Source organism: Anomalospiza imberbis, chromosome 10, assembly GCF_031753505.1.
Source record: "Anomalospiza imberbis isolate Cuckoo-Finch-1a 21T00152 chromosome 10, ASM3175350v1, whole genome shotgun sequence".
NCBI classification, from domain to species: Eukaryota; Metazoa; Chordata; class Aves; order Passeriformes; family Viduidae; genus Anomalospiza; species Anomalospiza imberbis.
Window position 1 is genome coordinate 15,052,235 of NC_089690.1, and position 25,368 is coordinate 15,077,602.

The following is a 25,368-nucleotide window of genomic DNA, read 5'->3' on the forward strand; positions in this document are numbered from 1 at the left end:
CATATTCAACTCTAGTACAAATGAGTAATTCTACTGATGTATGTGGGACAGCTGCACAAATCCAGGTCATTTGTGGCTTTGACCATTTATTTGATGCATTCAAAGGATAAATACCAATCCCAATAAAATCCATGGAGTGCTGTGTATTAGTCATAGAGTGGCACGGGTTGGAAGGGATTTCAGGAGGCCATGTACTCTGGTGTTTTGTGTAAAGCTCTTTGACACTGGAGCCCAGTTGCTTGGTGCTTTGTTCAGGGCTCCATCAGGGCTTTGGGTTTTGAAAATCTCTGAGGACAGACGTGACATTCACTCTGGGTAACCTACTCTTGTTCTGAATATAGAAATAAAATTATGTTGTTTACTTCAGCACAATGCTGTGGTTACTTTAGAGAAGAAATATGTTATTGGTATGCATGCTTTGAAATTTTGCATGTCAAAATTATGCAAACCTAGTCAGATACCTAATATTTATGGGTTTATTAAAAAAAAAAAAAACACCTACTGTGGTGCAGGTGAATGTAGGACTCAGTTTCCATGTTTACCTGTTTATGTAGTGGTCATATGCTTCGTGTCATTGGTAGCACTTCTTAGAGTTTATCCAGCCTTGGTTACTCAGAATTGCTCTGGTTACTCAGAACAGTGTCAGCCCTGGTGTTTCCTGGTGCTGTTAGAAGGCCACAATGCTTCTGAATTTGCAGAGTTGCAGGGTTTAGATTCTGTATATGCCTGGAGATTTCTGCAGCTCAAAACCTGTTCCAAATGTAAGGTTAGTATTTGTTACAGTGTCAGAAATGGTTTAGTGATCTGCAGAGTGAGTTGAGGGAGAGAGCTTCCTTGTGAGAGTACTTCCATCATTCTCCTTTATGTTGAAGCATCAAGGAAAGGAAATTTTAAAGTACTGGAATTTGGGCATCTTCCAGGAAACTCTTGAAGGGCACGTATCTTCTGTCAAATGTGCACAGCAGGAAGCTGCCACCTCTGCATTCTGCAGTCACTGCCCCTCAGCTGGGCATGTCTGTGCTCCTGCTGCATCACAGCCCCGTGCAGTGAGCTGGGGCTGGAATAGCTCTCCACCTTGCAAGAAGCTGTGTTGAACAACCTTCTGTCCAAGGCAGCTTGTGCTTCAGGCACGTGCCAGAATGTTCCTGTAGATTGAATGTGTGTGTGCAAGATGAAAAACCTTCCCCATTGCTGTTTTTCCTTCCTAACTCTGAGTGTGTGGTGGGAAAATTATCCAGGCTGGGCTCACTGCTCCTTTTCTTTAAATGCAGGACCCTTTCTGGTATCTGTTTGTGGAATATTGTTTGTGGGTAATTTGACCTTCCTTAGAAAACTCATCTGACCAAAGAAGCTATGAATAATAAAATGTTGAATAAAAGTTACAGGTTCTCTTGGAAAAGAGATGTTTATGTGCTTACCATATACATTGTACCCAGATGTAATTCAAGTCACTCTGTTCAACTGGGTTATTTCATTCTTTACTTAGATGAGAAAATGTGTTTTTTTTCTTGCCTGTTTTGTATCTCCTTTCCCATCAGTCCTTCAGGTAAAAAGACACCAAAACAGTATTAACTAGTGGAGGAAAAAAAAGAGCAAATACTCATGGTAAATTTATTTTTAGTTTCATTTACTCAAACAAATGAGTGATATCACTTCAGCAAGTTTTTTGAATAAGACTTTTAGTTTTGATTGTGAAGTTATTTGTCAATGCTATTCAGAGGGTGGCTGTCTTGCCGAAGATAAGGTTAGTTAAATGGCTGTGATATTCTTTCACATGTCAGCGTGGAAGAAAGTTTAACTGCTGAGGGTGGTCACAGAGACTTGCCCAGCCAAGCAGTACAGAGGGCTGGGCTGCAAGGCAAGCTACAAGAGCTGCTTATGGCAGTTGGCCCCATCCAAGACTCTGGCTGTGACTCTTTCTTTCCCCTCACCCTGTTTGGAAACTTAGTCACCTAACAGGAAAGGCAAACAAACCTCTAAGATATTTAGGAGTATGTAAAGGCCTGCCAAGTCCTTTCTTCATCTTCCACCGTGGCTGGATTCCTTGTGCTGCAGATGAACAGAAGCGAGTCTAGCTCCTGCCATGCCCAGTAATCCAGACATTCTGGGCCAGTGTTATAAAGTAGAAATATCACAGGAGCAGTACAGAAAGTAACAAATGATACCAGTTAAGCATTGGATTGTTTACTGGTTTAAGCTTAGGAGTTGTTACAGTACAAGATTCCCAAAAGCAGTGCATGGTCTGTCTCAGGTAACAGCGTGGCCTGGGATCTCTTGAACACTGAAATGGAATCCTTTAAAGGTCTTACTGTGCAGCAGTATTGTAATGCTATGTCACACATGGCTTCTTCTGAGGACTTAGGATCATTCTTCTGCAGGAGAAACAAATTCCTTTAGATCTGCCACATTTCTCACTTCATTTCTCATGAAATTCAAGTTTGTTTTGAAGCTCTTCCAAACTTAGATACAAGGATTGTAAAATTGAGAAAAGTGCTGCTCTTTATAAATCTGCCACTAGGATCATTGTAATGAAAACAACATATTTCTGTGCAAACAGAAGTTCTGTAATTTTGTGTCATTTGGATCACTGAAGTACAACATACGCACAAAAAACCCTCTCAAGTACTTTGTTGCATTTCCTTCTAAATCTTTCAGAGAATTAAATGTAGAAGTTAGAATTTTCATTCTGACACTGTACAGGTACATCATCTTCATTGTTCGATTAAAACACTGATCTGAATTAATAGGAAAATGTACAGTTGTAGATCTAGAGCTGAATGTTCAATTGTGAACAAATTTCAGTGCTGTCTTTGAAGATGTTCCTTGTAATCCCTTCTCTTGGAATGACTTGAGGCCTGTAATCTAACATCTATGCCTGTGGACCCCTGTTCTTTCCCTGAATGTAAAATTTCTCCCATTTGTGTTGTTCTAGTTGCTGCAGAGGCAGGCCGGGGTCCTGGGAGAAGCTGGCACTGTTGTTCGTGGGAAGGCAGCAGAGGGGTGAGGCAGCTGTGCAGCCTCTTGCCTTGGCTGGGCCTTGCAGTGCTGTGCCCTGTGCAGTTCCCAGCTGTGCCAGCCTCTGGTTAAAATCTCCTCAAGAGCTCATCCTCAGTGTCAGGAGCCACGGTGGCCTCTTGCCGCACGAGTGTTCCTTGTGCCTATGCACAAGAGATCCTGCAGTGCTGCTCTTTTCTGTGGGGATCTGCTTCCAAACCGTGCTAAGGAGACCTTTTGGTTTGGTTTTGTGTCTTCGTCCCTTTGCCCTACTCCAACCCGGGCGTTCCTGCTGGTGCCCTCCCCAGCCCTGGCGCATCGCTGCTGTACCGGTGCCACCTGCTGGGAGACAGCCCGGGAGTGGGAGGGAAAATGGGACAGCCTCTTCCTTGGACACAGCCTCTGGGGACACCGCAACAGCCCAAGCGCCTGCCGGTGTAGGAGGATCTAGCTGGGTGTGCCAGGAAGGGCAGGAAAGAGCCAGCCCGATGGGGACAATGCCTGAGATAAGCTGAGGGCTGTACTGAGCATCTCGAGGGGCTTGTTTATAGGAGCACATAGTGGAGCTCATTTGGGCAGTGTTTTACAATCAGAGCAGTGCAGAAACACTTCTTACGTGCCTCCTGATGGGGAAAAAATCTTAGTAGAAGTATTTTCAAGAGTCTGTCACAATGCTGTATGCAGATTTTCCCCTACAAAAATTATTTGCTGAATACAAGGTCTCTAATCAGAATTGAGATGAGAGAGAATGTTTATAGTATGTATTCTTTTGTCTTGTGTAGTTTATTTTAGTTAAGTTTAATTTACCTAAAATGAAATGATGCTCCAACTGGAGTGTATTAAAATTCTTCAAGTGGCCCTAGCATGGGTTCCATTATTGCTACATACAGTTGTAAAATAAAGCAAAATGTTTGATCCTTCATCATATGATTGCCTTCTTTTATTTTGGATAGTGGAACCCTTTGTCCCAATGATTTACGGAAGTACTCAAATTTTGTAATATTTTAAAAAGAGGCTAGGATATGAGGGACCTCCCATCTCTTCCCTTCCTCATCCAGGAGCTGTGATCTTGTATTTTTCTGTACAAACTACACATTCCCTATGCTTTTGTGTGCATGCCAAAGTCTAAGTTGCACTATTCTGTATAAGATTTAAGTTTTCCATGTCTCCAGTAACTTACACTGATTTACTGAGGGTACCTCTGGAGACTAGGGAATGTATTTAGAATGCATCGATAGTCACATCTCACACCTCTGGACTGTGCAGCTTAGTACTGAGGCAATTGGACATGGGCAGATTTCTGCTGTGTTATTGGTGGCAGCTGCTCCCTTTGACTTGAAGGGGACAGTGCCTTACACCATAACAGCCAGAATGGGCTGCTTGGGTCATAGGTAGTACACAGTCAGAAAATTCAGGGTGTTTTTCAGGTAACAACTTTGTTAGAAGTAGAGTTTCCAAATGTCCTGAATACCTTGCCTTGAGACGCGTGCTCTTGTTAGACACTGCTGTCTGGATTGTGATGTTTCATAATGCAGAAGGATGCTTTCATAATATTGTTAGTTGCATATTAGAAAATATAGAAAGTTTTATCATATTTTAAGACTTCAAAAATGTTTTGTTCAGGTTGGTGTGACTTCCACAAATGGAGACTTGAAAGGATTTATAGATCAGAACCAGAGTCCAACAAAAGGTAAGAAAATTCTATTCCATACATACATTAAGACTTATTTCACTGCACATGATTGATTCACATTTGGGATACTCAGAATTTAAATGTTCAAAATATATTTCATACATCCCCACCAGTAGTTGTTTAATACCAGCATGTAAGTGTCAGCAGCAAAGATGGGAAGGCCTTCAGAATTTCAGAGGGAAGAAGAAGGTGTAATAAAAATAATAAGAAGGTAACATAAGCCCTTTTTTCATTCCTTGATGGTAAATAATATGCTGAATTTCCTGATTTCTAGTCCACCCTTAAAGTTCCCTGTTTCTGTTGTAGTCAAAATGACAGAGAAGGCTAAGCATGATGTCATACTTCTTTCTAAAATGTTCTGCATAATTTACAATAATAATTATGTTTTGTCCTGTCCTGTTTTATCTTAGCACTTCTAGAATAATCACTTTTGACTCAAAACCCATTTATGATCAGTCACAACAGCTATGGTATTCCAGTAAAATAACCCCCTTATCTATATTAGAAAACTCAAGGATTTGCAGTCCAGGAAACATTTCAATCAACCTTTCTAAGTAAATACTGGTTTGCTGTTATCCACTGAAATAATCCAGTGCATGTAGTAGCAGGAAGGTTGATTTTTGGCTGATGCCATCAAACCTAAGAGACTGAAAAAACGAGACAGCTAAACAGAAAATGGCTGGAACTACAGTATATTCCTAATTTTCTAAACTTTGCAGAATGTGACAAACTGGTGGAGGCTGAGAATTATTTATTGCACATTGTGCTTCATTGTTTTGTGATTAGTGTGTTGTGATGCTAGGGAAATAGACTTAAGTACAACATTTTCAAATAATTTCTGAAATAAGCAAATGATTTGTCCAGAAAATAACTGAATAACTGTATAAAGTATGGGTCATTACTGTTAGGAATATCCCACTCTTTATCAGATTTTGCTTCTGGGATGATGGATGCATTATTATCTCAATTTTTATATATTTTATAAAATGTTATCATCTAATGTTTTTTAACTTTGAGGTATAATTAGAAATTGTTGCCATCTCTATTGAAATAAAACATCTTGTTCACAATGGATTACTCTTCTTAGAACATCAAATATTCCATAAAAGCTGGGGAAACTTGTGCAGATAAAGCCAGTATCTAATCTGTCTCTTACTTTCAGTTTAAAATATCCTTTACTCCTTTTGGCATGTCCACTCTAACTGTGGAAATTATGGAGGGGGCAAAAACTCCAAACAGGCATTCAGATCCACTGTCTCTTAACAGGGCTTTGTGATCTTCCTAGTGAAGGCAGTTTGGTTTCTTTGTTGGTTTTTTTTTTAATATACATTATTTGAATTAAATAATTTGCTATAATAAAAATAAAGGCAATTTATTCCTACATATCTGGGCCTATTATAATGTGCCTTCATAGACAAAATGCCTAGACTGAGGCATGATGGATATATGATATGTTCAAAAACAAAGGAGAGAGGCCATTTGCTCTAATGAAGACCTTCTTGAAAGCATCAGATTTAAGGGCCTAGAAATTTTTGCTTAAAAAACAGTTGCATTTTTCTGTACTTTCCAGAAAGATAATTGTGGTGTGTGTTTGTTATTTGCCTCTAGCACAAACAGTATTGCATTAGTGGAACACTTCAGATTCCCATGCTGAAACTTGAGCACATAGAAAATTCCTTGCAAAATGTCTTCCTTTTTATTAGTGAGCCCTCATCTTTTATTTTACTATGAAATCTGTTGTGAAATTCTAGGTTTACTGGGTCTAATTTTGAAAAATGCTGTTCTGCTCTGGGTGAGCCATGGCCCTGTCCCTTTGCCTGGTAACAGCAGCCTGGCTCTCTGAAGATGCTACACCAGGGCAGGTGTTGCTGTTCCTGTGCTCACACAGATCCTGCAGTCTCCTTCCTCAGCCTTACCACCAGGTTGTGTTGGGGAACCTTTCTGCCTTTGTCTCACTAAAAATGGCCAGTCAAAGTAGCTGATCACATGACCCTTGCACTTCAAAATGGATTTCTCTGCTTTTCTTCCATTCACAGGCTCAGTTTTCAAAATCTCCTTTCCTGGCTAGTTTTTCCCCTAAACCATCCTGGGGAGTAACTGTGATGCTGCCATTGCAGTGTTTGTTTGATCAGGCTCCATTTACCAGTTGTCTTTCCCACCATTACTTTTAGTGTCCTTTACCTTTAGGGCCCATGCACAGCCTCTGGGTGTTTTCCTGGTCTGTTTTGCTACAGAAGAAGTTAATGCTCACAGACAGCTTAGGTATTGCAATCTGATCTGTAAGTGTTAGAGTACTGCTGTGTCACTTTTGCTGATTTTTAAATAATGTTTCTAACTAGATTGACAGGTTGTTTGGTTTATTTGGGGGTTCAGTTTTCTTATTCTGACTTATTTCCTGGGTTTGTTAGTGAATATTGTCATCTTGCTGCTGCAGCTTTTTCTCATTCAGGCTTTTTAGAATACTTTCAGTATTTATGTTTTTATTCCTCATGTAGATGATGTATAGGGCAAAAAAAAACATTTTTAATACCCAGTGTATCTAAATGCAATGCAAATTGACTAAGGAATTTGATGTTCTAAATGTGATGATTGCAAAATCAAAGCATGTACATCAAAATTTGTAATCCTCATAAAAATACTTGCTGCCTAATTATGAAGGAAACCAGACATTTTTCCTACATGTGCCTAGAAGAAATTTCATAGTGCTCAGCCAAACATTAACTCAAATGTTGTTCACTTTGTTTAGTGAACAGTTCTAGTTCAATGACAGTTCACTTCCCTACATGTGCTGCCTTTATCTCATAGGTAACAGGCTCTTTTGGCTAAAAGCCCCTCCATTTGGAGCTTTCTTCTGCTTGAAATGAGCACTCCTTGGATCTGAGAGGGAATGCCACATGCAGATGGCTTTTGACTGATGGCTGTGGTACTCACCTAATGCCAGGGATTGCTTGTGCGAGGACCACCATTGGGTAAAATATTTTCATAGCCCATGCAGCACAGTCCCGATATCTTCTTTCTGAAAGTCCTTTTCACATGGTCTGTGACACAGTAGATTCTTATTGTTGCAGTCAAAATTGTTCAGCTGTGACAGGCTGGGCTGTGCTGGCCATGCTTCATTTCCTTACCTGAAATTACTAATGACTGAAATTATTCCTGTAGGAGACCTGCATTTTAATATTCCCAGACAGAAAAAAAAATGGCTCTGGTTCTCATTGTTTAGTAAATTAATATTCTTGGGATACTGAATGGAAAAGAGATGCTTCCTCTCAAGTTTTGGAGAACACAGATGGCTATTTGTAGCCTTGGGGATAGTTCTGTATGTGTGTCAGGTATTCTCCTAGTTTTCCATCATGGATTGTGCCTTTTGGGAAATGATCCTGGGAGGATCCATGCTAACAAGATTGCTCCTGGGTGTCAACAGAACTTTGATGTCCAGCAAGGTTAACTGATAGGAGCTAAGGAACTGCATCCATCATTCAGGCAGATCCTGGTTTAAGTTGCAAAATGTCTTGGTGGAGTTGGTCCATTCTGTCAAAACGATTCAATGGAATAGTTCAAGTTGGCCCTTAGGTAGGTGTAATGAGGTTTTTGAATGAGTTAGATAGTGGCAGCTCTGCCTTTGGTTGGGGGTAATTGTTGCAAGCTGTGATGAATTCAACCAGGCTTACTGTCGAGTTCATGATAAAAAGTTGCAGGTGTAACCGTGAGGATTGAAAACTTTTTGTTTGGGAGACACTCCCAGTCACTGAGTTACATGCTTGAAGTTTTGTAAGCCTGTTCGCATCTCTGAGAAGAATGGAAAGTGGCACCGCTTTCCCAGAGATTCCGAGCAGAGGGCGTGTCTGTGTTCCCCCTGCCCCGCAGAGCCAGCCCCTGCCGCCTGGGCAGGCGCGGGGATGTGTGAGCTTTCAGGGCTCCGTGCCGCCTTAGCGAGTCCCGAGCTCCCTGATCGGCTGGGGTTGCCTTCGTGCGAAACCCTGCGATAAAATCAACATTTGCAGTCAGGTGTGCTTGAAAGCTCACGTTAGTGGTCGATGAGTCGTCATCAGCCCCTTGAGTTTGCCCGCCAGAGTGGGCCTGGCGGGTGGAACAGGCCGGTTAAATCCCGGGTGGAACAGGCCGGTTAAATCCCGGGTGGAACAGGCCGGTTAAATCCCGGGTAGAACAGCCCGGTTAAATCCCGGGTGGAACAGGCCGGTTAAATCCCGGGTGGAACAGGCCGGTTAAATCCCGGGTGGAACAGCCCGGTTAAATCCCGGGTAGAACAGCCCGGTTAAATCCCGGGTGGAACAGGCCGGTTAAATCCCGGGTGGAACAGGCCGGTTAAATCCCGGGTGGAACAGCCCGGTTAAATCCCGGGTGGCACCGCCTGGATGCCAGGGCACACCCGTGCCCGGGGGAAGGAGAGGCTGCCACGGGGCAAGTGGGACTGGGCACATCTGCTGCTGCTGGGGCCGTAGGTAGGACTCTTGCCCTAAAATATGTGATGTAGATTCGCACAAGGGTTTTGAGGAATCTTGCTGTCCTTAGTTAATACTTCTTTGTTACTGTATTCCCAGTTCCTATGAGTTTACATGTTGTTCTTTGTTTACTGCTGTGGAGGGAAAAGGGAGTCCAGCCACAGAGCACCAGTCTTGCTACAGGCTCCATGAGGGAGGAGCCATTAATCGTACCATGATTGTAGAGAGCCTGCTTTGGGCGGGGATCTTCACTTCTGATACAGTCCACAATGAACTTTGTTACAATGCATCTTTCTATTACACAGTACCTATCTTTTACTAAGTCCTGACAGGGCTGGTGTTTTAAAAACTTACTGCACAGGGCTGCTGTAAGAGAAGTACTTCATTGTATGCTTGAAGAGAACTGCTAAAACGACCAAGACATCGGGAGCAGTTATCCAAGTTATCCGTAGGCCTGTGCCTGGTACTTTCAGATTCTTACAGCTGTTAACTCCTGTAGATTTGTCTCAAATTGAACAGTAAAAGACTGAAAATGTACTGCTCAGTGTAAGCCTGAAGTACATTGAAAAACTGCCTGCCCCATTTTATTTTTTCTTTTCTACAGATCTCGATCTCTTTGATTTCATCTCTGTGGAATTTTTAAAATGAAGTTTGCAGCCCAGTAATTTTGTGCAATGCACAAATGAAGAATTGTACCAAGAAAATACTTGTATATTAATAATGCGATAATAATTCCATTTTTCTTTTATCGTACTGATCTTGGAGATAAGTACATTTACTGATCTGTCTCAGTGTAATAGAGGAGCCTGAGGACACATCACATATGTTATTCCAAAATATCCTAATGGGCTGCTGATATCTCACAGCTCTGAGCTGGGGTTTTTGCCATCATTGTCAGGCTGTAGGCTGTATTATTAAAAATGGCTGTTCATTGAGACACTTTTAAAAATTGGACATTTGTTCAGAGCTGTGAATATGAAATCCAAATTACCAACACTTCCCTGGTGTTTTGTTTGAAAATTCAATGTTTTTTTTTGTTGATGTATGCTTTGTGTGTAACCCCAGCTGGTTGGGCTGTGCTCCCCATCAGCCATGGTCTCCTTCAAACTGGCTGTGACAGATTCTATAGATTCTCCAGTTGACATTGTTTCTGATTATCTTTGCAACTAAGCTGCAGACCTAACAGATTTAGTTATATAGGAAAAAGAATCACTAAAATCTCTTTAGCTTTGTATTTGTATAGGAGTGCATGTTGTTTATGTGCAATTAGGCTATTTAGGGTGGCACATAATGATTTAAAATTAGTTTGGTGAACTGCTTTGTGTGTGCATGTGAGCACACATGTACATAAACATGAATAACTTTATCTGTGACTGCTTGAAGCTGAAGATCATTTATATTGATTTTTTTTTTCTTTTTGTGCGCCAGTAAAATTATTGCACAAATGCCAGGAAGCATAATAGTTATGTAGCAAAGATGGTTTTTTAAAATATGAAATTATAGCAACACTGGTTTCTCTTCCTGAGAAGCCACAATAGTGGTGACTGAAGGATGGAGAAATAATTTATGTAGAAGCAAAGTGCTTTTGTTCTGAGAGAAACATACATATATATATCCACTGGCAGATTCTTATTCTGAATTTGCTTCAGTGCTAAGGAGGCTCACTTTGAGATGGGTCTCTGTGTATTGTAGTTAAAGTCTCCCTATGAGAGTTTTAAGTGGGTTTCTTTCCCATGTGCTTGGTTTTTCATAGGTAAATGGGAATAATGACACTGACCTCCTTTGTGCCTTGAAAGTACTGCTGAGAAACATTATATAAGAATTGAGTATTATTATACAAATCATTCCATTTTGATCCATCTGTGCTGACCTTTTCCATCCATGCAGTGAGATTACCGTGACTCAAGGCTGATGGGTCTCATTGTGTTCAGCTTATCACTGTACTCACTGCTCTTGTGCCCCAGGACATAAATCAGTGTAATCTTTTTTGTCCCCAAATGATGGGTGTTATTAAGACTTGGCATTTATTTAGAATTTGGTCATGTTTAAAGCCTTTGCAGCTGCTTTGTGATAGTATATAGAGTTAGTTTGATGATATTTCTGCTTTCAGTTGAATACTGAAATCTGTTGAATGTGTTGTCACATCTACTTCCTCCTAAATATAAAAATACAATTATATAATAATACTATTTGAAGCAGTTGAGGTTACATGAGTATCTGGACCATGATGCTATTCGGAAAAAAAAGAAAATGGTAGGGAGGAATATTTTATTTGTAATTGATAAAACTTTGTTTACTATTTTTTCAACTGCTGACAAACACAAAAAGCAACCTCTTACTGTGAAGAATTTGGTTGTTCTTTCTTTCTGGCCACTGTGGATAAGAAATACCTCACTTATAAAAATAAACTCATTCTTTTTCAGCCTATATATATTTTAAAATCTACACATCCACATATTTATATTTGTCAACAAAGAAAATTAAAAGTAAGATAAAGGGCAGGGAAACATTTCATTGAAAACTTGGTCAACTCTTAAGATTGTTTTGACAGTACTGCTGCCAAATGAGGGATTTGTGTAGGGATTAGAAGATGAAAATCTTTTTTATTGACAGTAACTCTGGCCAAAAAGACATTTAAATACACACTATATGTAAGCAAATGTCTTTTTAAAATGAAGATCAGGTCATTTGAATGATCCTTGTATTTACTGAAGTTACCCCAGTGGTGCCAATGTTCCGTTACCCAGGGAGCCTTGTAAATGAAGGCACAGTGCAGCAGTAGCTGCTAATTAGTGGTTTATTAGTGGTTTTTCCTGTGCTGCTCAGTAAATCTGGTTTGTGTGGCTTTGGCCATGGGTCTGCATGTGTGTGTGTGAGGGAAGTACATCCATGCAAAAGTTCAAAGCAATCACAGGTGCAGCTGGATCCCATGGATCCCATGGATCCCAGTCTGCGTGGCGCATGCCGAGAAGGGAGCAAGCTGTGCCCAGTGCTGGATGTGGTGATGGCCGTGTGCATTGTCCAGTGCTGTGAGCCCCACAAGGCCACTGTGGCATGGACAAACATGACAGCCCAGTGCCTCTTGCAGTGGGAAGTGCAGCTGGAGGCAGCTCTGGGGTGCAAGAGCTGGGAGCCAAAACCGACATTGCACGATTTTACTGCACTCGGCCATGTGACCTTACGCTGTCGACACCAGAGAAATAATTTATTTCTTTTCCCTGGTAAGAAAAGGGACAAGGAGAAATAGTATGAGAGCTGATCTTGGAGGTAGTGGGGTCAAAAGTTTCAGTTGCAGCAGAAAAGAGGAAAATTCCTACAGCAGTACTGGGAAGTGACACGTCATTGATGGCAACAGCCTGGAATGAGGGAAGAGACTAGGTTTTGATGGAATATGCTGGCACAGCTTGGGAAATCCTGGGCAAAATCCTCTAGCAAAAGTAAAACTGGCAAGTGAGAGAACTATTTTGAGCTCAGCATGGGAACACAGTGTATGTAAATAATGAATTACTGTCTTGTGCGCTCTGGCACTACCTCACAAAAGATGTTTCATATAACACAGCCAAGATTTACTGGGGGTTTGCAAGTGTGGGAGGTTTATATTTGTTTTTCTAGGTGAGTTACATGACTGAATAATTTATTCATTTTATTGACTAGAGATGCAAGCTGCTTCTGAAGATGTTTTCAGATACAGATTTCCTTTTGGAAAATTAATATTAAGTAGTAGTATTACTCCAGATGGCAAAAGAATCTACACAGAACATTAGAACATCCTAGTCTCAATTTGTTTGTATTTCTAATATATCTATTGAATATTTCTTATGAAGGTGAGACCTTGCATAAATCTACATCTTTTCTACGTTTGTGCTGTAACTACAGAAGATCCTTTTCCCTCTCAGTTGTGTTGCTTCTGGTTGCAGAGAAGTTACTTTGTTGAATTTATAATTTTTCAGTAACCTCATGGAAAACATAGGTATACTAAAATAAAATGTAAAAAAAGGAGACCATGATTCAGGACCAAGTGAGAAAAGAATATTGGGCAGTGGAGGTGAACAGGTGATGTGAGAAAAGACAGGGGAACATGGATGCGTAACACCACTGAGTCAGCTTGGGCCATGTGGGCTAAGCTGAGTGTTGGCTGGCTCCTGTGGGAGGAGGGCTGGTGCCTGTGCTGCTGTGAAGGGACCTGTCACCTTAGATGCCTTCAGCTGCTGTCTGCAGTGCCAGAGAACATTAGTAGCTCTCCAGGAACCTGTCCTTGTCCTCACGACACCAGCTGGAGCCAGGCTGACTCTGGATTACCAGGCAGTGGCAGCTCTTCCTTATATTTGGTTGTGCCTCAGACCCCATCCCTCCCCACGCTGGATCAGGCTGTGTGTAGGAACGGGGGCTGCTGTTTGATCAATCAGTTCCCAGCTCTCCTGCTTTGACGCTGTCACAGGGAAAGGAGCTGCTGCCACCACAGTGGCAGTCTGGATAAGCCCATGTGCTCAGGGCTTTGAGAGGCTTGTGCACAACAGTTTGAACACGCAAGGGGTAGCAGTGGTGCTGCAACAGTTTTGATTTAAACATTGACTCCCAATAATCGAGATAGAAGTTGCAATTTGGGAGAGAGAAGGAGCAGCAGTATTTTGGGGCTGTCAGCACAGAGCTGCCCTTCTCTGTGGAAGGCAGGATGATTTAGATCCATAAGCAGTTTGGGGTCACAGAGATGATGAACATGTTGGGATGAGAACACCCTGCACTGGAGATGGCACGGGAGACTTTATTGTGACATCCCCCTGCCTGCTCTGTAACTCTAGGTGAGTTGTAAAGGCATCACTTACTCCATCTGTGCAGTGCAGGCTGTGGTTGGCTTCCACCAGCAATGACTGTGGAACGCTCTGGGACAGTCAGATGAGGAATAGTTAAGGCTTTGAAGGTTTATGGTTTATTTTGTACACACGATTATGATTGTAAGTAGGATTTGTATGTTGGTTTCTTTTAGAAGTATTCTCATTAATTTTCACTTGTAATGCTGAGGAATGTCAGGCTGCGTGCTCTTTGTCTTAAGCAAGAATAAACTGTTTCTGGAAATAAAATACATGTAATTTTGAAAGTAATATAGTGAAGGTGTAGTTTTGTGAGGTGTCCTTGTGACATCTGCTGAGAGGTCTAGAGGTTACCTGAGGGGGTGACTGCAGCAAATGAGACAACAAAGCCAGCCTGATTCCAAAGCATTAGAGTGGTGTGAGAATTTGCCACAGCGTTTTTCACAGGTTACTAAGGAAGTAATTTAAAACTCCCCTTTTACCATTCTTTTTAGGTAATATTTCAGTAATCGCGTTGCCAGTTTCCAGCACCAACTCTCCAACTAAGATTTTGCCAAAAACCTTGGGACCAATCAATGTGAATGTTGGACCCCAAATGGTAAGTTTTGCAACCCCAGTATTGCCAGCTTGTGTAACTGACTGTGACTTCCTGGTGGTGTAAGACAGGAACACGAGAGGAACTTGCTGCCTTCTGCCTCAGCCACAAAGTGCTGGAGGATGGTGACCTGGGGCACAAGAGGCCTGGCATGCGGGAACTGCCACTCCCAGCAATGCTCTTGTTCGTGCCTTAGGGGGTACCTATCTTCTGGGCTTTGAGTGGAAATTGAAACAGCTTTACTAGCTGACATTTTAACTATTAGTCACAAGTGTATTAAGAAAAACCCCTCATTACTTGGTACTCTTTGAATGATTTCAGTCATGTTCTCACCAGTAAATCTCCAGCATTGTCAGAGAATGTCTATGATGTGTTGGTAGAAATTCAAAACTTGCTGGAACTACTCTTCTTAAAATTCTCTTTTCCTGTCCATGATAACTGTATATGTATATTGATGTTCCAGGGATTTTGGATCTAGTTTGGAGAGAAGACTTAGATTTTCTGGTGGTCAGATAGCTAAATAGGCAATACTGTGAACAGTTTCTAGTAACCCGATACCTCCTTGCCAAGCACTTAGCCTGAACAGAACTATTTGGTGTGTTTCATAAAAATGGTGTTGGGTATGGTTCACCTGAGCAGGGTCTGCTGCTCACTGGGGGTTTGTCCCAGCTGGGCAGAGGGGCACACACATCACAGCCACCCCCGTGGCACTCCTGCTCGCAGAGCTCTGCCCCCAGCACTGGCCAGGGGCTGCCTGCCAGGAACAGCTCAGTACGTCAGTGCTGATGTCTCACTGCGGCCTGTGCCCTGTGGCACTGCGCTGGAACGGTTCTGCCACTGAGGATGTGTCCTGGCAGTGCAAGGAATAGCCCACAACAGGGAGAGCACTCACTTAATGCAGTTCCTGCTCTTACCACTGACTTCCCAAGCCCAGCTTTTGGTTTCAGTGAGCCCTGCTTGCAGTTTAGGTTCTGTAGGAGGTAGAAGTTGCAAAAGCTACTGCGAGATGTGAGACACACCATTTTTATTCTTTTTTTTTGTTAATTTTTTATTCTGCTGCTTTGCAATGATAGATCTATATTCAGAAAACATTTTCTTAATAAACGCAGGCTTTCTAAGACACCCAGCATACAGCTGTGTTGTGCCAGGCTGTTTAAAAGCGAATGTTTACGAGTGGCAATGGTAGCGCTCCCTCAGCATCTGCCTGTGTCAGCAACAGCCTGTTTGATGAATGAATTTATTTAGGCCTTATTTCCCCACCGTGGTTGCAGGCCCCGGGGCCGCTCCGGGCCCTTGGAGCGGCCGCGGTGCGGCCGGCGCGGCTGCAGGAGCGGCCGGGTGCCGCTAGATGGCGGCGCGGGCCGGGCCGGGCCGTCACTCGCCGCCGGGGCCCTTGGCACCTGCGGCCGCAGCCGCGCTCGTTTCACCGAGCTCCAAAGCACGAAGCAGCCCTTGACACCTTTCTGCCCCGGGCCGGAGCAGCAGTCAGGTGACAGAAGCGGCCTTTCTTGTGCCTGCCTGCAATGGGTAAAGCCAGGAGCCTCTGGTTCTCCAGTATCAACCAGGAAATAAATACATAACCTGTACCTGTGTTTTGGTTCCTCTAAAATTCTCTTTTCCTTTGGCTCTGTCAAGCTGCACATTTGCAAACAATAAATGAGATAAATGCATGTCTTTAAGACAAAAAAGACATGTATGTAGTCACGACATGATACCAGGGGGATGTGCAGTAATGGTCAATGAGCTAAGGAAATGGGGAATTCTTCACATTCCATTTTTCTACTTGTCTAAACAATAGTGATGGATACTAAACAAATGCTGTATATTATCTGTAGTTTGTATATATATGCATATATATATATACACACTTACAGTACCTATATATCTGCTGTATACTTACAGCATATACTTACAGCAGTTAGTTACCAGAGTGCCTTGGGATGCTTACACAGGTGTTGGATAAGTTAAATAGTAAAGGAAACCACAAAGTTTAATACAATCAAAATGTCACTAATAAATGGAGTAAAGTAAAACAAAGTTCTAAAAAATTACGTAAGGTGTAAGAGTAAAAAGCACTGTCCAAGAAGCTTTGATATGATTCTTACCATAAAGGAATCAAAATAATTAAATTTCGTTTATTTTAAAGATTAGCTTTATCAATACTGTTTCATTTTAAATATTATTTAAATTATTTTGGTGACCTACTTTGAAAAATGAACTTAGATGTGATTTAAAAGTCGAGACTGGGTGTCTTGGTGTTAACCAGTGCACTTACAATTTCACCAGGTTTGCATAACTGTAAATTCTATCTATAGCATAAAGACTTTACATTGAATTCTGTATGTACAATTAGTTGCCAGAGTACCTTGGGACCTTGTGAATGCTAGAAACTGCAGGGAATGCTTTGCCTGCAGCTCAGATTGTCTTTTGTACAGACAATTACAAGAGACAAATCCATTGGAAACAAAGAAGGCAGTATTGATTACATTGATCAAGAAATTGCCTAGATGTACTCATGAAGAAACGATTGGATGTCTCTAGGTACAGATCCTATCTGCCATACCTGGGAATTACTTGGAATCATTTGTCTGGTTCTTGTCCATATGAATAAAACAGTAATATGGTACAATTAATAGAAAACTTAGCAGTGCTGTAATGGCTTTGCTGTATGAAGATCTTGTGATGCCATCTCTTCTGTGTATTATGACTGCTTCTGGTATAGAACTGTTATTACTTTTCTTAGTGCAATGTTTAGTATGAATTTTGGGCTGTAGTTACCTCTGTTTTCTTTAGAGAGCTGGGTTTTTATTGCTAAATTTTACAGATCATAAGCACACCGCAAAGACTGAGCAGTTCAGGGAGTGTTCTGATTGGGAGTCCGTACAGCCCAGCTCCGACAATGGTCACACAGACACACATAACAGAGGCTTCCGGCTGGGTCCCAGGGTAAGGCTTTCGTCTCATTTAAAGATGTCTGAGCATCTCTTCTGATCTCTTCCATTATTTATACTGTTGAATCCTCGCTGACTTACAGTTTCTCATTCTTGCACACCTAAATGGAGTATGGGATGTGCTTTTCAGACTGGGAGGCACTTCTGATGGAGCATGTGAACACAAATTATAAGCACCAGTCACTTCACTGTCTGCTTTAATTGTGGTTTCTGACAGTGTCTGTTTCTTGGTAAAAATGGAGGGTCACAACGACTCCTGTTAAAAGAAGCCTTTATTTTTTCCAGAAGTTCATGGTATATCCATGTCGAACTGCTGTTGAGCAAAGCAGCAGGTGTCTACAGGGGGAGAGACTGTCAAAAACACTTCAACAGGCATTTAAGAATAAACTCTAATAGAAAACTTTCCATATAATCAGTGTGGTATTTTTATTACTATTCTACATTAACAAGTTTCATGGGGTTCTGAGGTGCTCCAGCCAAACATGACTCTCTTTATCTCTTCTAATTAAATCTGGTCTTTACAGTGTTTCTTAGTATTTTGTTTTAATATCAGTACTGCTGAGCTTAGCTGTCTCAAAACAGAGATATGTAGTGTTTTGCCTCTGAAAAAGTAATATATTTCTGCATCTAGATTAATTTTTCTAATCAGTGATGAATGTCAGTATTACCTTTTCAACAATAAAGATGGGAAATGGAACATCTAGGAAAGAGCAGAAATGAGAGTGCCATGTTTGTGCCTTGACTTTCTCCATTTTACTCTGTGAGCAAGGTCTGTCATAGGCTGTACTTCCCAATTACTCCCCAGAGAGTCAATAAACTGCAGGCCCAGCCACGCAGTTTTTAAGCTGAATTTTTTTTGCTGAGTGTTCATTTCCTGAAATACCCTTTGAATGCACTTAGTTCTGATTTTATTTGAGAAAGGAGTTGCCACTTTTTTTCTGCACATTTTGTGAAATGTGGAGGCCAGACAGACACTCTTTCAGTACCCAGAAGAGGGACAAACTCTACTGTCTGGTCTCAGCTTGCTAAACCAAAGAATCGACATGCCTCGCTTTCCAAGGTGTCATCCAGTGGTGGGGATTCCCGGAGCAGCCTTGTGGCAGTGCATCAACCACCACCACCAAGCAGCACCATCCTTCTGTTTGTGTACTGTCTTAGTTGAGACACAGGATTTCCAATGAGCTTTATCTTTTGCTTCATCCATAAAAAGGCTCGAGATGACTCCACACAGACCAGTCAATAGTGATGCATGCAGAAGTCCATACAATAGGCCGTATTTTCATTTGAGGAACAGAGCTAAGGAAGGGTCTGTGGTATTCCTGAACTGAGGCAGCAAGCTGTTGCTGAAGACACTTCAGAAGAATGCTTGCTTTACCCATTGTTTATTTTACAGACTAAATCATTTCCCAGATGAGAGGAGCACGTTCACTGGCAGGGCTCGGCACAGGCTCTGGCAGCCTGGAGTGCAGAGCAGGGCACAGCTCTCACTCACTGCCAGCCCAGGCCCAGGCCCATGCCCATGCCCAGGGCAGACCCCAGCCCCAGCTGCTCAGCCCCCACTGAAGCACCATGGACAGAAATCCCTTTGGTGCTGCCGAGGGAGATGACACAACCAAAGTGTGCTGGCTTTCAAACCCAGGTTTTCAAACCCATCCTTTTTGTTTCGCTTCCTTCCCAGGAGTGTCAGGTGTTCAGCTGTCTAAGTCTGTGCTGGGAGCCCAGCTTTGGAAAGCATGGGGAGACAACGTTCCCCAGCTCAGCACAGCTCTTGGGCCCTGCCTTGGGTTATGGAAAAGGCAGGGCTGGAAAGCAGCTCCTGCTTGCTGTGGGGAATAAACTGGAGGATAAGGAATGGCCAATGATTGCAGACTGCTGCTGCTGTTCAAAATTCATGGCAGCTACTTCTTCAGAGTCTGTCTTCAGCTCTGTATACATCAGCTCTATCAGGAATATATTTAGTGTTTTACCTTGGGGTTTTGTTTAAAGATTCTTAAACATTCACTGGCTTGAAAATATATCTTATGCACTGTTTAAAGACATTTTTCTTCCATATGGAGGAATTTTAAATAGGAATTTTCAAAGGAGTCCAGCTTCTCCTTTTTGATGGACTTTGGCCATCTAGCTCACACCAGCACTTCCTCTAGTTCCAGGTGAAGTGGCTTCCCCCAGTTCCCGTGGGCAAAGCATGGTAAAATTTGGAATAGAATTTGTCTGGTAGTGAGCTCCAACAACTTCCTCCACAAGTCCTAACCACCTTCCCTCAAATTTTGTAAAGCTCTGTGTGTTGTATTTTTCCCTTTCAGTAAATATGTAACAGCAAACACTAGAACCAGCTAGGCCCCATATACAGTGATTTTAGTGGTCTATAGATATAACATTATTTTCAACTTAAGTTTGAATTGTCTTGTCTTAGGGAGCGAAAACGGACTCAAGAAATTATAGAGTCAGATTTTTCAGAAAGGTGAGTGTTACTGAATGTGCATATTATGTATAGAGTCATACCTGCTTTACTTCAGAAAGATTTGCCTTTCAGAAAGATAACTGTCCAGTTCCTGCTTTCAGCAGTTTTCACTCCTTCACATCAAAGCTGTGTTGCGGTTTTTTAGTCTGCTGGTGTTCCTTTTTACTATTTTTTGTTTCTTTTACCTGTATTCTGTATTCTTAGACACATTCACAATTTTGAAAACCATTCTTTTTTTTTTAATAGTTTCTTTAGTTTTTTACTGCTGACAGGGGCCCTTTTTCTGTAAAATAACAGCTCTCCATGGAACACATTGTCAAATGAAACCATGAGACTAATTAAAAAAAAAAAAAAGAAACAAAAACATCACAGCTGAACTTTTTAAAGGTTTCTATTGGATTACACATCCCGATCTAGTTTGTATGATAAAAACAACTGCTCCTGTTTTTATCTGTTACCATTACCTTTTCTGGAAGAAGGTGAATGGAAAATAACCCTGACAGTTTGCCAGTTCCTAATTTGGCACCTTAAAACCCAATGACCATGTACTTAGTCTCCACAAAAGAGATTCTTGTATCTGTTCTATGATGGATACATCATAGAATAGATGTATATATATGTATATATACTATGATGTATATATGTGGATATATGATGGACACACCTTAATTCCCCTCATGACCACGTTTAGTATCTCCTGCCGTATATCACATAGGAATGTTTTAGGCACACACATGAGAGCTCCACATAAACATGGCTTTCAGGTACATAAGCACCCTGGGAGATTTTCCTCTTTTTTATGGTTGTTCTTTTGTGAGACTACCTGGAGATGAATTACAAATCCATTTTAAGCATCTTCTTAGCAGCATGCGTTCAAATGCTACCAATGTAGAAATAGACAAGGAAGGGGAAGGCGCTCTAGTGCACTTTTTTTGCCAACTTATAAGAAACTGATGCAAAAATTTTATTTTTCATTTTGATAGTCCAGATTTCTGTTACAAAAGGTAGACCCTTTGCTGTGAAACAAAGTAGCTTATTAACATTCAATGTATTAAAATAATACTTTTTTCTTTCAGTAAGAGAAGCAAGAAAGGAGATAAAAATGGGAAGGGTCTGAGACATTTTTCAATGAAAGTTTGCGAAAAAGTCCAACGTAAAGGAACAACTTCATACAATGAAGTCGCTGATGAGCTTGTATCAGAATTCACAACTTCTAACAGCCACCTAGCAACAGATTCAGTAAGCAAATATGTGTTGAATTTTGTTGTACCAATACAGTTTTGTCTGTTTTATCATGGAATTATGTTTCTGCACTGTCCTGCCACAGTCCATACTCTCCTTCACTTAACTAGTTCTCAAATATAAAGACTTACCCTTGAAATCTAAAAATACAGAATTAAGATGAAGAATTGAACTCCCTCTAAATTATAAATAACGTAGAGGAATCTGCCAAAATAACTAACTTTAAGGAAAGGCTACTCTTGTATATGTGGTCTTGTCAGGCTTTTCAACTGTGCCAGACTTGCCATGATGGAATTTCCTGCAGAGGTGCTTCAGGAAGGCCTGAAGCTTCCATTTGCAACCAAACATGCCCATGTGGTGTCCAAGGGGTATCACAGATGAAGGGTAGTGGTTTAACACCACTCTGACCAGAACTGCCATTTTGGCATTTGAGCTTCTCCATGTCTATGGAGGATGTGTTCAATTGCCTTTCTCTTTTTAATTCTTTTTTTTTTGTTGTTGTAATTAGTCTTGTATTGTTTTATTAGCAGGCTTATGATCAGAAAAATATTAGACGGAGAGTTTACGATGCCCTCAACGTCCTGATGGCAATGAACATCATTTCAAAGGAGAAGAAGGAAATCCGATGGATCGGCCTTCCTACAAACTCAGCTCAGGAATGTCAGAATCTAGAGGTAAAGGGAGGTACATGGGAAATTCTGTTTTATTCACATGCTCTGATAATTGACTTGCTCTTCTTTATAGAAGAGGGATTTTTTTCCTTAATTTGAACCTGATTGGTTTTGATGCTTGTGCACTATGGAAATAAAAATGTTGATATTGGAATAAACGGAAAAAATATGTTTGTGTATGCTTAGTTCAGTTTCATTTAGTATACATTATATTTAGTTTTTTAAAAAAGCCAAGCTCTTTACCTTACAAAAATGGTCATTGATTAAATCAGGGATTATTTTTAAGATTAAAGTCTGTAGTACCTTGAATTAACCAGAAGAAAGTCAAAAGAATTTATGGTTCAGTTATGCTCACAAAGTGGTTTACATTTAAAATTAGACCAATTATCTATTAATATCTGTACTTGGAAATATAATTCAAAGGCAATTAAATTGAAACATAATTCCTGCTGGAATGTCAAAAACTAGTTATGATCTGCCAGAGAAAGCAAGAAGAAGTTTTACTTATCAGTTATTTCCATTATTTTTTCAGCAGGCTAAGAGTTACAGTGTTCTTTGCAGGACTGCCAGAATTTATATGCACAAATGTTGCCTATCCTTCAGGCCAAATGTGCTATAAATAAAAAGCACAAGTCACTGTATTTACTGCAGCCTGCTGTAATGGCTGTCTGCAAATACATCTCTGTTTGTGACACTTGAACATGAGGTATCTTAAAAGGTGGGTGGGTGCCTCTGCAGTACAGAGCAGTTCTTTTTGTGCAGGGTCATTTACATAAATTGTCTTTCTAGATGTGGTAAGAGAAAAGCTTTTACTGTCCTTTTCCATTACAGTAACTTGAAAAATACATTCATCCAAGGAGAATGCATGAGTTCAATCATTATGCTCCAGGATGTTTTTTTTTTAATTCTGGATAAATCTACATTTTGCATGCATTCATGTGAATGCATTGTCTCCAGTATAGGTTATTGTTATAAATATGGAACTTGAATTTCATTGTCTCATCTTCAATAATCACATGCAATTCACTGTTTCAGGCTCTAATTAAACATGCACAAAATGGAAGCCAGGCATATTTTTCAAAAAATGTTGCTTCCTCTGACATAATAGAAAAGAATGTAAAACAAAGCTGCATTTTGATGCTGTGAAAATCAGAATTAATTTTGCTCTTAAGGCTGTATAAAGTGGCAACTGTTCTTACAATGTAAATCTGTAATAAGATTACCAGTACAAAAATCAGTGTGAAAGAGCTTGTTATATAGAAACCGTGCCTGAATGATATCTCTACTGCTTACTGGTTTTAAGAGTTCCAGCACAGAAAGCCAACTGAAAGATGCATTTTAAACATTAAAGTGTGTGAGGAGGGAACCACCACAAAGCAACCTTGTAAATAAGATAGAGGAGTTTGGGCCAGATAAGTTTTTAAAACACCACATTATTTAGTTTCAGAGCTTGAATGAAAAGGTAATTTAAGAGTTTAATCTTTTGGGAGCCAGGGATACAGTGCTGGCACCAAAGAGGATGATGCTCAAAAAGCCCTTTAAGCCCCAGTTGTCCAGTTCTTAAGCATTGCCCCAGAGGACACTTCCAGACACTGCTGCACCTACAGGGTCAGCTCTGCCCTGTCCCAGCCCTGTGTGTCCCAGCTGCAGCAGCTTGGCCACATCAACCTGCAGTAGCTGAACTGCTGCAAGAGCTGTGCTCCTGTAGAAAATGTTGCCTCTACCCCTTTTTGTTGCTGCAGTCTTGTCAGTTTAATCAAGTCTCAAACAAAAAGTGGAGGTCACTGTAAGATATAGGTGATCATGAGCCCAGCCTCCATATATTTATGTCTAGTAGCTTGCAGCTAGGAGAACAGTGGGACATGCACAATTCCAAAAGAGTGGAGGGCAGAAGGGAAAAAAAAACCCAAAGCATCCCCTTGAGCAAGTGTTTGATTTGGTGCCAATTTGCACTCAGTGCAAGACAAAAGAGGCAGAATGGGGGGGGGGGGGGGGGGGGGGAGAACATAATAGTCTCTTGTAATAATTAAATCCTTACTGGAGTTAAAACTGTTGACAAAGAAAGACATTACAGTCTGCCAGACCTGTTTAATGGAGAAATTCTTATTCCCATGCAATTTGCCCCCATTTACAAAGAAATCCTGTTCAGTTTGGCACAAGGGAATGGACAAGGTAACTGAGTATCTTGATGCATTTACATTTATCTTTTAAGATAGAAAAACAGAAGCGGATTGAAAGGATAAAACAGAAGCGAGCCCAACTGCAAGAACTGCTACTGCAGGTATATTTAATTTTAATTTTTTCCCCCATAAGTGAAAATATCAAGTGCAAATCAAACATGTTAGACCTTCCGAAGTCCTTTCGAGATTTAACTAGCAGCTGTAAGATACTAAGGAGAAAAGTTTGACCCCTGTGACCTTTCTGGATTCTGGTAGGGGGACCTCTTGCCAACACTGTGGTTCAGTTTTGTCTGCTGTAAACCAGCACGCTCCATCTGTGTGCCACAAGCTTTCCTAAGTGTTCTGCTGAAGCTTTTCCAACCTTAGTGAGAATGGGAACAACTCACAAGTCCCCTTTGTTGACTCTAAGTTCCCCCAGAGCTACCCTGAGTAATTTTTCAAATTTTCTCTTTGACCTAAGCTATGACGTTCACAACAATTTGTGTAGCAGAGTTGTTTTGGGGAATATAGACATTTCTGGATCTTAAGAGTGGAAGGCTGGCAAATCCAGCACCTTTACTTTCTGTCACATACCTTTGAGATGACTTTTGGCTTAAATTGCTGAAATATATTTCAAATGGATCTTGTTTATAAAGTAACATTTTAAAAATATAGTTATGAGCATTCCTTAACATTCTAGTCTGTGCAGACTTTTAGTAATTCAAATGTAATCAAACAGTTTTATGAGATTACAGACAACAAGGCTACATTTTTTAGCTGGTTCGACTACACTGAGGCAATTTTCATGTAATTGATATTTAGTGAAACTTTCAAATATCTGATGCTTCTTCTTTGTTTGTCATCAAAAGCTGTTTCTCTACTTAGGGTACAATTGGGATTCTATCTGTCTGACCCAATACATCAGCAGTTCCTCCAACAGTAACATAAAATTCCACTAGTGAATAAGGCAACTCAGGCCCTCTTAACTTTTAGTCCAAATATTGACAGAGTTGACTCCCTTACTGTCCACAACTGTCATTATTGCCCTGATTGTGTTGATTGCCAAAGGGTTTACCAATCCTTTGGGATGGTGGCTATCCATCTTTTTCCCCTTAAATGAAATAAGCAGTGCCTCAGGCGGGTAAGTACTGACTTCAGTCACTCAAATAACATTTTCTAAACCCACACACTTTCATACATGTGCAGTCAGGTATAAGAAACCGGCAGGCGGAGAGTGGTCTCACAAACATCATCTGCTTAATAACTTCCAGAGGAGAATTTCAAAAAAATTCTTTTGAGAGAGAGAAGTAGGTGATGGATGAGAAGGGAAAGAG

General features: G+C 41.0%; 1 protein-coding gene and 1 long non-coding RNA gene across 6 annotated transcripts in view; one reads left to right on the forward strand and one right to left on the reverse strand.

The window, feature by feature from the left end:
* Positions 1–25,368, forward strand: part of TFDP2 (transcription factor Dp-2) — a 56,920-nt gene that overhangs the window by 12,587 nt on the left and 18,965 nt on the right. Inside the window, exons 3-9 of one of the 4 annotated variants that reach the window (XM_068200844.1) lie at positions 4,618–4,684; positions 14,450–14,553; positions 17,375–17,496; positions 19,915–19,962; positions 21,039–21,201; positions 21,735–21,878; positions 24,088–24,156. In XM_068200844.1, the coding sequence (XP_068056945.1) occupies positions 4,618–4,684; positions 14,450–14,553; positions 17,375–17,496; positions 19,915–19,962; positions 21,039–21,201; positions 21,735–21,878; positions 24,088–24,156 (717 nt within the window). Of the gene's footprint in view, positions 1–4,617; positions 4,685–14,057; positions 14,066–14,449; positions 14,554–17,374; positions 17,497–19,914; positions 19,963–21,038; positions 21,202–21,731; positions 21,879–24,087; positions 24,157–25,368 lie in introns of those variants that run through there. The other 3 variants (XM_068200843.1, XM_068200845.1, XM_068200846.1) reach the window with 3 other exon arrangements.
* LOC137480026 (uncharacterized) overlaps positions 20,914–25,368 on the reverse strand; it is a 32,607-nt gene continuing 28,152 nt past the window's right edge. For both annotated transcript variants that reach the window (XR_011002662.1, XR_011002661.1), the window contains exon 4: positions 20,914–21,872. This is a non-coding gene — a long non-coding RNA (uncharacterized lncRNA). The remainder of the gene's footprint in view (positions 21,873–25,368) is intronic.